Here is a 13578-nt window from a genome sequence, read left to right on the forward strand (position 1 = left end):
ATTCCTGAGCGTCTGAGTTACGGGATCGCTTCTCTTCAGGAAAATCCTTGAAACTTTTTGTTCATTCCATGAATTCCAATAAATGGTCAAGACTAATTGATCCCCTCCTCTCCTGAAGCATCTTTTTTGATTCTCTTCGATCCCCATGACATCCACAAGAAAAGCAGGCGAGGATGACCTGTAATCTTCACAGACAAATCTTGACCACAAACTAAATGCTCTTGCTATAAGAACAATGCAGGACCAAATTGCTCATTGACTCATCGGCTACACCACAAGAGGGAACACAAGTAAGAAACCTGCCATCCCTTGCTCATCAGAACATCTACTGCATGTAATCAATTTTTGAACGCCAACCAACAAATGATTTTGATTTTCAGGTGCATTCACTTCCCACATGGCACTATAATATGGGCAGAGAACAACACTACCACTGCTAATGAAATGATAAAAAGACCTCATTGAATATGTTTGGTCTGCTGTGAGTCTCCATAATGGTTTTGTTCCTCACACCTTCAGGATGCACTGAGCGCAGCAGATCATATAAGGTTTCAATCTTCTTTGTTTTGGGTAGAGGCAGTTACAACACGATAGATAATTCCCATCTCAGAGACCTCCATTTCATTACTGAAGCCACAGACATATTATGTTTCGCAACAACTAAACAAAGGTCGGAGTTCTGCAAACTCCGCAGTTGGAGTGCACTTACAAAGCTTCATGTCTCTGCATATGCGAAGCCAAATGCATCATGAATGCCATACTCTAGTATATATAAGATCATAATGCGCAGCAGTTACATTTCGAAAATCATAGAGTATATAGAGTCCTGGCGATTTGGATTTACTTAAAAAAAACTCCAAGAGTTCATGCACACATCCAACACAACTAACATAAGAATAACACAATTATAATGAATTTGTGAACCATTCCTTGCATAACTCCCACCATTGCACCAAGAAAGTCTTCACTTCAAATCCATTCTTGAGGAGGTAATTCTAGATTGACAGCAACAGCCTGTCACATTGCCTAAACCTCTTTGTCTGCCCACTGAAAATGGAAGACTGCAGAGTTAGAACCATAGGTATGACCCCTTCCTTGGCTTCTCTTTCTAGTTATGTGATTATCTTTGTATCTCACTAATTATGTGCTTCTACTCAAAATAAGCAGCTAGAGAAATTCTCTCTTTTTAGCCATAAGAAAACAACAAAAAACTTTACAAGAAGAAAAAGAAAAGAAAAAACAGCTAGAGAAACATTGAAGGGCTTCCCAGGAAGTCAGGATAAGGGTATGGAGACTAGAATTTCATAGTCAAGAAGCAATATCCCGGATGCACAAACTTTAGATGGTATCTTATACATTTATTTATATATATACATATATTTGAGAGAGAAGACATTCATTTTTATCATTTACATCATTGGAGCCTTCCATTTATTTTTGCTTAGTTGGCATGACTATTTAGTGTTTTCTTGTTTTTGAGACTCGTAGAAACTAAATCCTCACTTTTTCTACCCTATACAACCTTGGGGGCAGACTCCAATCAGAATTGAACTCCTGACTTCTTGCCCAAATGGCAAGAGACGACTATCTGGCCAAATGCTTGGTACTACAATTGTTTAATAATTGATCCTTCAAAGTTGTCTTTGCTCCTCTTCTTACCATGCTATTTTCAATTTTTTCTTATGCGCCTTGGAACTATTTATGCAGATACTTGAACAATGTTCCTATCTACATATCCAACACTGCACACAATTCATGTTATTCTACAATTTAACATCCATTTATTTCAACATATTTTCCCCAAGAGATGCTCATCTTATTTGCTTTGGCACTTTGTCCTGTGGTATAGGACATGAAGCATCAAGTCCTATTTTGGTTATGAGCCTCCCGATCAAATGAAGTCACTGTATCTGATACTTAGGTAACCAAAATTTGAGACCATGCTATTCAAATAGCCAGTTAGCTAAATCAGTTGGCTATATATACAACCTTTTATTTGACCACATGTTTATATCCTCTTATCTTTATTTCTGGTGGTTGCTTGTACATTGTTCTGCTTAAACATCATATAGTATATGAAAAACTGAATCCTTGTACCATCAAAATAAGTTTTTCTGATCACATCTTGTGTCTCAGCTACAGCTACTAGAAAAGATTTGGATTGAGTTCTAAATATGAAAATATAGTAGTTTGAGCAAGTGCATAAGAGAATTCAGTAGACTATTGTTTAGGGGAAAAAAATTAGCAGTATTCTTGATGTGTTAGGTCCAATTATATAACATGTTTAAAGGTCAAGTTGAAGATAAAATTATGAAATGGCTAAAAGGGCAATAAGTTCGTTCAGTTATCTCTTTTCCATCAATGGACAAGTCTTTCTAAGTCTACCTGTCCTTCAAAAACGGGATCTTATTTCTATAAGTTGTTCCGAACGTAAAAGGACTTGTTCTGACAAATAGAATGCCTCATCCAATCAACTTGAGATCTGATATTCAACTGAGGCACTAGCTTCATGGCATCTATGTAACCATGTTATGATGAATGGTGCATCTCAATATGTTCGATGAAGAATATAAATTTTGCTACAGAATGGGACCCCATAAGTATATGTCTTGCATGTTCATAAGAGAAGCAGAACAATCACATTATGTCCTCCCTAGGACATAATGATCTGCAGGAATCACTAGGTAGGGTAAAGAATGAAAATATTCATTAGTGATATTCTGTCTAGAATATAATTGACATTGCATCTTTTTTCAATTCAATGTGGGCATCATATATCTCTCTTTCTATTTTATTTTTCATGGATTTTGGAGAGGGTAATAGTCCTCGGTATCAATTTTGTTTTCTATTCTTAATCTAAGTTCTTTCCATGCTTAAGGAATTTTGAAGAGTGGCTCAATACTTACATAAGTTTAGTTAAGATAAATGTAAGAGAAGTCTCACCTTGATCAAACTTGGTTATTTAGGTATCCTAATGCTTGGGGTGTTGTGGGGGGGGGGGGGGGGGGGAGTGATGTGGGTGAAGGACATAATGTATACTTGTTGATTCCTAAAATGTCAGTCATCCTAAGACCAATCTGAAGATCCACATTTGACAAATGTATACTTGTAGATGCATGTTAACAAATTTTGGCATGTTCTAAATTCCTCTAGCTTTGGTTATTGTATGTAACCTAGCAAGATCATGTCATAATCATCCTAATCATCAAACCTTTTCCCAACCATTTTGAGTCAATGGTATGGATCCTTATTCATCAAGTATTCTTATTTAGGGTGATCTCTAATGTTATTCAAAGTTTTTCTATATCCTGGTAATTAAACTCAAGTATTGCCCATAATTGAGAATCCTTATCATGGTTGTACCATGTTCTTAAAGCTCGTGAAACTCAGCTAAATCAAAATATCATATCCCATGATTGATTGTTAGATTCTGTCACCTACCATGAACAATTAGCTGCTCAAATTGGATTAGGTGCCTATGGTGTTTTAAACTTCTAATGGTTCCATATGAATGGATTCAAAAAAATGCTAAACATTTCAAACCTTTATATAAGCATGTAAAAGTCAAGGTCTATGCTTATGCTTGTATATGTGTCATGACTAGAAAAATAGATTGCTTGCATTATCATCAATTTGCAAGCTACAAAATACAGCAAGTAGCTATCAGAAGCTGCTACTCTTTTTTATAAATCTTATTTTTCAACAAAAAACCACAATAGTTGAGACATCATACCCGACGATGCTTTTGGCCTGAACCCACTGCATTACAGGTGCTACCTGGTAAGATCATTTAGGAATTGATGCCACAATCATTTTTTGAAAAATTAAAAAATAATTAATGCCAAGATAATGCTGATAAATAAACAATCAAGTTGGATAAGAAACTATTTTTGTATTTAACATATTATACATTGTAGGAAGATGACAGCAATTTGGTTAATGTTGCCAAGGATTTAGATTTTGGTGCCTTACTCTTGCTAGAGAGCTACTGGCACGGTGTGTATGCCATGCTAACACATGTTCAATTCTGCACCAAAGCAAAAAAGAATAAAAAACTTAAAATTCTGTCTTAGTTAGAAAATTAAAAACAGATTTAAAGTGCTGCACCAATTCATACCAATAGTTCTGCATTGTTATGTATCGGGAATCGTGAGCTGCAACCATAAGGGAGCCCAAGCTATAGGAATTGACCCATGTTGCAATCAGTTGCATCACCAAATATTGGAGATACAGCACCGCTGTCTGTGGGCTGGAAAAGTAAGATTGTAGAATTAGAACCATAGGTATAAGCCCTTCACGGCTTTCTCCTTCTACTAATGTGCTTATCTCTGTATCTCACTAATTATATGCTCTTACTGCAAATAAGCAGTTAGAGAAATTTCTAACAACTAGATCAAAAACTTCAAATAAGAGAGAATATTATTAAAAAAAAAGGTTGGAGAAGCACTGAAGGGCTGCCCAGAAAGCCATGAAAAGAGTGTTGAGATTAGACATCCATCTTCAAGAAACAATATCCCAAACACACATGCCTGAGAGTAGGCTGAAAATAGGTCAGATATAATCTGACTGCAACCATTTCCATATCCAAATCAGATTGGATTCAGATTAGAAATTTGATATCTAATCAGATCCGGATCTGAATTTGGATATGCATTTATAGATACTAACTTTAAATATTTTTCCAATCTAGATCCAAGTACCTAGTAAAAAATATAATGAAATAGATCATATAACCCAGAATTCAACCCAACATTCTGTGGTTTGAATGGCAAGCCTTCAACCACCGATGTACAACATGATTATTGCTTGATATAAGTTGTTTTTTTTATTTATCCTTAAGTATCATTTGATGTAGTTGCGTATTTTTTATAAATTTTTTTCCCTTTGATAAAAAAATGAATACATTTTTTATATTATTCTTTATGATATTTTCAACGCTTTCTTGTTTCAAATATCAATATTAATAACTTCTACATATTTTCTATATTTGTATATAATTTTTCTAACAAGCTCTTTAAAAATAGATAGTTCATGATCTAGACCCTTAACAAAGTTGGTCTTCGTGTAGGTTTAATAATCATGCCTTAAATTCTTTGTTACCTATAAATTGTGTGTAACCTATAGGTGAATTCCATTCCTGTCCTTTGTGATAATATAAATTAGTATTACTTTTCATCATTAAGTTCTGTTAAAATTTGATTTATATCAAAATAGTATCTCACTTATATTTATATTAAGATATCAAAATATGAATACAAATAATATTCGACATATATCCTATCCATTTAGCATGACTATAGGTACACTTAACTTTAAACTACATCCATGTCTATTTAAAATAAATATGGATACTAACGTTGAAATCCATTTAATATCCATATTCGTATACATATTCATCGGAAAATATGAGTATAAATATGGATATATCTATATCCTAACCTATTTGTTTTCAGCCTTACCTCACAAGCTATCTTATACATGCATTTTATCTTTTTTAAGAGAAGACAATCATTTTGATCTTTTACATCGTTGGATCCTTCCATTTATTTTTGCTAAGATGGTATCATTATTTGATATTTTTTTTCAATTCTAAGAGGGCCTACTCCCCATCTTTCCTAATATATTGATATTTTTTTCAATTCTAAGAGGGCCTACTCCACAGCTTTCCTAATATATAGCCACTCCTATCTTTGGGGATGGCTCCAACTGAAATCGAACCCTCGACCTCTAACCCAAGTTGCAAGAGGTGATGCCATCCAAGCAAGCATGCGGTTATACAACTTTATTAGTAGTTGATCTTTCAAAGTTCACCTCCTCCTCTTATTACCATGCTATCCTCAAATTTTTGTTACACGCATCTACATGGCTTAAATAGATACTCAATGTTTCTCATTTGATAAATCTCCATACCTAACACTTCATGCAATGCAAGTCAACTTGCTCTACAATTTAACATGAATCCATGTCAACATGTTTCCCTATGGTATAAGACATGAAGCATCAATTCATATCTTGGTTATGACCTTGTTGATCAAATATGATCTATTTTTTCAGTGATTGTATCAGATAGTTGAGTAATAAAAAAAAAATTGACAATGCTATATCAAAAGGCCAGTTAGCTAAATCAGTTGGCTATGCAACCTTTTATTTGACCACATGTCATGTGTAAATCCTCTTCTTTATTTCTGGAGATCGTCTCCAGTGTTATGCTTAAACATCATAGAATGTATAAAAAACTGGGCTGCCTCATATTATCAAAATAAGTTTTTCTGACCATGTCTTATGTCTTAGCTATAGCAAGTAGAAAAATTTGGGTTAATTTCTAAAGCCGAAAATATAATAGTCTGAGCAAATGTGGAAAAGAATTTAGTAGTACTCTTTTACTCAGGAAAAAAGAATTAGTACTATCAATGCATTAGGTCCTATTACATCAGTTACTGAGAGGTCAAGTTGAAGCTAAATTATGAGATGGCTAAAAGGGCTGTGAGTTGTTTCTCTTTTCTCTTGTCCATGTGAGTTGGACAAGTCTTGCTAAATCCACTGTCCTTGAAAAAAGGGTTCCTGTTTTTGAAAATTGTTCCAAAAGAAAAGAGACTTCTTCTTGGAAATAGAATGCATTGCTCAAATCAACTTGAGATTTGCTATGCAACTGGGGTGGTAGCTCTATGGCATGCATATAACTTAGTTAGGATGAGTGGTTCATCTTATCATGTCATAGCCACAATATGCATATTGTTACAAAATGGGACCCAGTAAGTATACAGCTTCCATGTTCAAAAGAGAAGCAACATAATGTTGTTGTTCACTCCAATCCTTGAGTCAATCATCTTCCCTGGAACAAAATGATTTGTAGGAACCATGGGTGGGCTCAAGATTGGAAAACATTATCTGTGACATTCTGCCTAGAATGTAATTGGCAGTGCATCTTTTTCCAATTCAAAGTTGGCTTTATATGCCTTCCTTTCTATCTTGTTTTTCATAGATTTTTGAGAAGGTGGTAGTCCTTGGTATCAATGTTGATTTTTTCTTTTAATCTAAGTTCTTTCTGTGTTTAAGGAATCTTGAAGCATGATTTGGCACTTACATATGTTTAGTTAATATAAGACAAGTGTCACCTCTCTTGATAGTTATTCTGGTGTGCAAAATGCTGGGAAAAAAGGAAAGAAAAGATCAATGCACATACATGATATGTTGACACCTAAATGTCAGTTATTGGAAGACCAATCCTAAGATCCACTCTTGGCAAATGCATACTTGTTGATGTCTGTTAACAAATTTTGATAGGTTTTAGATTCATATAGCATTGATTATTGTAGACATCCAAATGTCATGATCATTATAATCATCAAACCTTTTAACAACTATTTAGAGTCGGCTTTATGGATCATCATTCATCAAGTATTCTAATCTAGGACCATCTCTGAAGTTACTCCATATCCTGCCAAGCTCATGTACTACCCATAATTTAGAATCCCATTACTGATTGGTAGATTCTATCACTGACAAATTGGATTTGGTGCCATTGGTGCTTAAACTACAAATAGTTCCTCATGAATGGGTTCAAAAGAATGCTTCAAATTTCGGACCTTCATATAAGCATATAAAAATCAAGGTGCATTCATGCCTTGTATGTGTGTCATGACCTAAAAAAACAAATTGCTGGTGTTACCATCAATTTGCAAGCTGTAAAACATAGTAAGTAGCATTTAGAAGCTACAAGTCCTTTTTATAAACCTTAGTTCTCAGCAAAACACAACCACAACAGTGGAAAAGGCATACCTAAGATGCTTTTTGCCCGAACCCACTGTATTACTGTGGACCATCTGCGAAACCAATCCATTTGCTAGTGCTACCATTAAGATCATTTAGGAATTGATGCCCAAATCATTTCCCAAAAAGTAAAAAAAGAATTGATGCCAGGATAATGCTAACTAATAAACAATCAAGTTGGACAAGAAATCGATTTTTTTTAATTTAACAGATTATATGTTCAAGGAAGATGATGGCAATCAAACTTAGTTAATATTGACCAAGGATTTAAATATCAGTACCCATACTCATGCCAAACAACTGCTGGCACAGTATGAATGGGTGCCAAGCCAGGACATGTTCCATTTTGTATCTAAGCAAAAAAAAAAAAAAAAAACAAAAAAAACAAAACTTAATTTTTTTTCTTAGTTACAAAAAAAATTAAAAATAGATTTAATAGGCCTGTGCTGATCCATACCAATGGTTCTGCATTCATATGTACCGAGGATTGCGAGCTGCGACCAAAAGGAAGCCCAAGCTAGAGTAATCGACCCATGTTCCAATCAATTTTGGCACCAACTATTGGAGATACAGCACTGTTAGCATGTTCAATCATTAGACAACTCATCGCTTGTTTCTCCTGGGTTCCATCATCATTTGTGCCTTTCTTCTCTGCTTCCTCTTCAAAAATGCATAAAAAATAGAGCAGTTGGTGCTGGTACAATTGTTAATTTAGCAAATAGCTAAAGTACAAGTAGAACTCATTTAAAAGGTAAACAAAAAAAAAAAAAAAAAGACTGAGAATCAACAATTATAGTTGCCTGAATGTGGAAGAAATAGCAGCAAATCATCTCGTGAAAGCCAGAGTTGAGGGCATTGTTTTATTGTTAAGAATTTGAGGAAGAAAAGGCAATTCAGCCCTTCCACCATTGTGAGCCCAGGGCAATTCACAATCCGCAGCTCCCCAAGTGCATCTCGGTTCTCTTGCATCAACTGTAAAGACCATAGGTTCTCACAACTATCAACTACCAAGGACTTGAGCATGGATGGAAGCAGTTCATCTGGTAGGAGTTGGACTCCAAGACAGTCCTTTATAACCAAGTTTTGAAGAGATGTAAGTGCGGGCAGGCAGCTTATAGGTGGGATGTGTGTGCAACCCCATATTGTCAGCTCTTCAAGTATGCTTATGATGAATGTTTTGAGAATCAAATGCCAAGAATTAGTGAAACAAAGATGCTCAAGGGATGTCAAATCAAACCCATGCATTATCTTCTACCATGTGTTCGATATACTCAGCTTGTTGCCTGAAGCGACCTGGCACGTTAGTAAAAGAGAATCAGGGAACTCTGTTGGTGTATGAGTTCCATACAGAAGATAAAAAACAAACAATCAGAGAATGTATGATTATGTAATTCTCTGAGTAATCAATTGGAGCACTTCAAATTTAGGATGGAGGGGTTCCTTAATGCAGTTGATTTTTTGTATTTGGCACCAGTTTCCAATCCAGGGCAATCAATAATATCCACATGGTTAGGAATAGATGAGAGCTGATCTTCTGCCATGATCTGAAGTTTAGGACAATTTTTTATAGTTAATGCTCCAAGAGAAGTAAGGTTTTGCATCTCCGATAGTGATGTCAACTGCTGGCAGTCCTCTATACGCAGTGATTCAAGCTTGGATGGCAGTCCTTCCTCTGATAAGAGCTGGAGTTGAGGACAATTTATTATGGTTAATGCTACAAGAGAAGTGAGGTTTTGCATCCCCGGCAATGATATCAAATGGTGGCACTCCTCAATATGCAGATCTTGAAGATTGGTTGGTAGTCCTTCCTCTGATAAGAGCTGGAGTTGAAGACAATTTATTATGGCTAATGCTACAAGAGAAGTGAGGTTTTCCATCCCCGGCAGTGATACCAACTGTTGGCAATCCTCAATATGCAGAAACTGAAGAATGGGTGGTAGTTCTTCCACTGATAAGAGCCAGAGTTGTGGACAATTTTTTATAGTTAATGCTCTGAGAGAAGTATGGTTTTGCATCCCCGATAGTGATGTCAACTGCTGGCAGTCCTCTATCCACAGTGATTCAAGCTTGGATGGCAGTCCTTCCTCTGATAAGAGCCGAAGTTGAGGACCATTTATTATGGTTAATACTACAAGAGAAGTGAGGTTTTGCATCCCCGGCAGTGATACCAACTGTTGGCACTCCTCAATATGCAGATCTCGAAGATTGGTTGGTAGTCCTTCCTCTGATAAGAGCTGGAGTTGAGGACAATTTATTATGGTTAATGCTACAAGAGAAGTGAGGTTTTGCATCGCCGGCAGTGATATCAACTGTTGGCACTCCTCAATATGCAGATATTTAAGATTGGTTGGTAGTCCTTCCTCTGATAAGAGCCGGAGTTGACGACAATTTATTATGGTTGATTCTCGAAGAGAAGTAAGGTTTTGCATCCCCGGCAGTGATATCAACTGTTGGCACTCCTCAATATGCAGATCTTGAAGATTGGTTGGTAGTCCTTCCTCTGATAAGAGCCGGAGTTGAGGACAATTATAAATATTTAATGCTCCAAGAGAAGTAAGGTTTTGCATCTCCAGCAATGATGTCAACCGTTGGCACTCCTCAATATGCAGCTTTTGAAGCTTGGATGGCAGTCCTTCCTTTGATAAGAGCTGGAGTTGCGGACAATTGTATATCTCCAGATTTTTAAGTGCATGGAAATTATGCAGGCCTGCTATGGATTCAAGCTGCCGACAACCAGAAATGTACACGCTCTCAAGTATGGATTTTGATATGGATGTGTCCAATTTTCCAAGAGAGTCATGAACGTAGAGAGGAAGGGACCTTATTTTTTCACAATCAACAATAACAATATCCTTAAGCGATGCAAAGGATAAAGGATTTCCCACCCCTTCTAGAAACTTGGAACCACCATACCCATTTATAAGCAACTTTTTGAGATTGGCAGGAGGTTGGAGATACTCAAGCAGGGCTTCCTCCCTTTTTTCATCGACTGGGACATCCTTATTTTCCACTAGAGAAGCTTTTAGATGGAGTCCAATATTATCGCGCTGATAATGGCGATCATTTTTGCAGTCGGCATCCCAAAATAGATACAACCGATCAAGTTTATGCTTATAATTAAGACCAACATCCTTCGCATCCTCTATGCTAACCAAGTTCCTGAGCCCTGAGATGCAGAGATCTCCTTGGAGGTTCACCAAGTCCTTTAACACTCCTATCCCACCCTGCACTTCATAACGTCCACGCAATCTCTGAAGATTTGTTAGTTTTTCGATTCCGGCTGGTAACTGATAGAAAATTCGAGTGCGCATACTATCCAAGTGGCGGAGGTTAGTAAGGCTTCCTACGCCACTGGGTAACTCTTTAAGTTGCGTGCACCAATGAAGATCCAGAGTCTGCAGGTTGCGTAGCTGACAAACTGATTCAGGGAGCCTTTCAATAGCATCTGAGCATAGCTCAAAGTATCGTAGGTTAATAAGGTTACCTAGGCCATCTGGTACCTTTTCAAGACCATCACAATAAAGAATCAATGTCTGTAGGTGGTAAAGCAGGCATACTGATTCAGGAAGCCTCTTAATATATGTGGAATTGATTTGTAAGTAGCGTAGGTGCTTCAGATTCCTGAGTACATCTGGGATCTCACGTTTCCTTCCGCAACAAAGTTGCAGACATCTTAGTAGCGGTGGAAACTCAATTATTTCATGGTTTTCCGCTGGATCTCTATTCCCATGCCATAGCAACAAGGTCCGTAAGGCCCTCAGATTACACGAGCATACTAATTTCATTGATTCCACCGTATGATCCACGTATAAATGGCGAACCTTATCATAGGCACTGGGTAGCTTCACATCCACAATTGCATAGCACTCATTTCCTGCAATTGATTTTGCTAGATCATGTATCATATCATGCATCTTAAATCTACTACGACCACGGTAATCAAAATAGGAATCAAATAACGATCTTCTTAGTAAGTCATTAAAACATTCATCTCCGATGTCCTCCATTGTTTTTCTACCTCGAGGTGGGATGTAACCTTCTGCCATCCATAATCTAACTAAAACATCTCTGTCAAACACATGATCTTTAGGAAACATGGAACAGTAAACGAAACAGGGTTTCAGATGTGCTGGCATGCAAATGTAGCTTAATCTTAGAGATGCCAAAATCTCATTGTTCTCGTCTAATTCCCATAGGTGACTTTGTAAGACCTCCGTCCAACTATCTTCATCTGTCTCATGTCTTAGAAGGCTTCCTATAGACTTTACAGCCAATGGTAAACCGGAACACTTCTCGACAATTTGCTTACCGATATCTGCCAAGCGTGATTGTTCTTCAGATTCTCGACCAGCAAATGCAGAATGCCTGAATAATGACCAAGACTGCTCCGGAGACAAGTAGCCAGGACGATAAGGATCCTCTGTCTGCATCATCTCCGCAACCTTCTCATTCCTACAAGTCACGATAATTCTTATTGTTTCTTCGCCAACAAAGGGGATACTTAAGGACTCCCAAAGGTTTTGTTGCTCGTTCCAGACATCGTCCAGCACAAGCAATACTCTCTTCCCCTTCACCTTTTCCTTGAGCGTATTTTGAAGTGGGCTGAGTTCTGTAAGATTATGGGATGTTTCAGTTGGAGTAAGGGACTCGATGATGGCCTTTGTTAGCCTTGGAACATTGAAATCATCAGATACACAAACCCATCCAGTCAGATCAAAATATTCTTTTACCTTGGAGTCATTGTAGACCAGCTGAGCAATGGTGGTTTTTCCCAGTCCTCCCTTGCCGACAATCGGAACGACAGAGATACCATTTCCCACGCCCTCAGAAAGCAGCAGATCAATTACCGTCTTCTTGTCATGTTCCCTTCCATAAATACGTGATTCATCCACCATGTGACTGGTTGGTGCTGGGTACGGAGCTCCGAAGACCCGTCGCTCTCCATCTTCCTCCCTTAATCGGAGGCGTTCCCGATCCTCCGAGATCTCATCGAACCTCTCCTTGATCTCCCTGATTCTATCCCCCATGCCATCAGGAATTGAAAACTCTATGGTGGGAAGAGAACCACTTACCTCATCCTCATCGTCCCCTTCCACTCGTTTCCTCTTGCGGGAAGCTCCGCCTTCCACTTGGGCTCGCAGTACCTCGTACTGGTACTCGTCCAGCACGTCTTCTGCTTTATAAGCCACTTCTTTAAGCTCCTTCAGCCACAGCTTGACGTCTTCGTCTCGTATCTCCCTTTCCTCCGCAACATGGAGCACTGCCTGGATCCTCATCAATGTTCTCTCCAGTTTCTTCAGATCTTTCAGGACACTGCTGAGTGGATCCGATGATGAAGACGGCGAGGCTGCCCATCTCCGGACAGAACCCAATACTTGGCTGGTTTTTGATAGGATGGAAGAGAGGAAAGCGCTCGCCATTGCACAACCTCGGTTCCCTGTTTCCTCTGATTAGACACGCTTTGGCTTTCCTTCTCAGCGAAAGGAGACCACAATCACTTGCCCCTGTTTCCGTTTTGACCGCACGCGTGTGAGAACCCTTTTTGATTTGGTCCGATCCGGCCCGATGTTGGTCCGGACCGGCCATTTGGCCTCTTAGCGCGTCCATTGCGCGTGCACAGGGAGTTCGGAGTCTATTTCCTCGTCCGCGATTCCGGTGGGAGAAGGGAATCAAGGGCCTGTCGGTCTCCGGCTAAACCTTGCAAAAATTCCTAACGGTCGAGCTTCTCGCACGAAAAGAAGCTGGAGTTCTCCATCTCCGGAGATCGGGGTGGTGGAATTCGGAGCAGAGGGAGGGGAAACTTGGAGA

General features: G+C 38.2%; 1 protein-coding gene across 1 annotated transcript; it reads right to left on the reverse strand.

Moving 5' to 3' along the window:
• Nucleotides 1-746: 746 nt before the first annotated feature.
• Nucleotides 747-13524, reverse strand: LOC105060810 (putative disease resistance protein At3g14460). Its single transcript, XM_073256886.1, is given in 8 exon segments — nt 747-1047; nt 3734-3777; nt 3973-4027; nt 4118-4249; nt 8228-8430; nt 8571-9063; nt 9187-9254; nt 9257-13524. Coding segments are annotated over 4 exon segments (4638 nt in total). The 5' UTR covers nt 13191-13524; the 3' UTR covers nt 747-1047; nt 3734-3777; nt 3973-4027; nt 4118-4249; nt 8228-8287.
• Between the last annotated feature and the right edge of the window lie 54 nt (nt 13525-13578).

Source organism: Elaeis guineensis, chromosome 4, assembly GCF_000442705.2.
Source record: "Elaeis guineensis isolate ETL-2024a chromosome 4, EG11, whole genome shotgun sequence".
NCBI lineage: Eukaryota > Viridiplantae > Streptophyta > Magnoliopsida > Arecales > Arecaceae > Elaeis > Elaeis guineensis.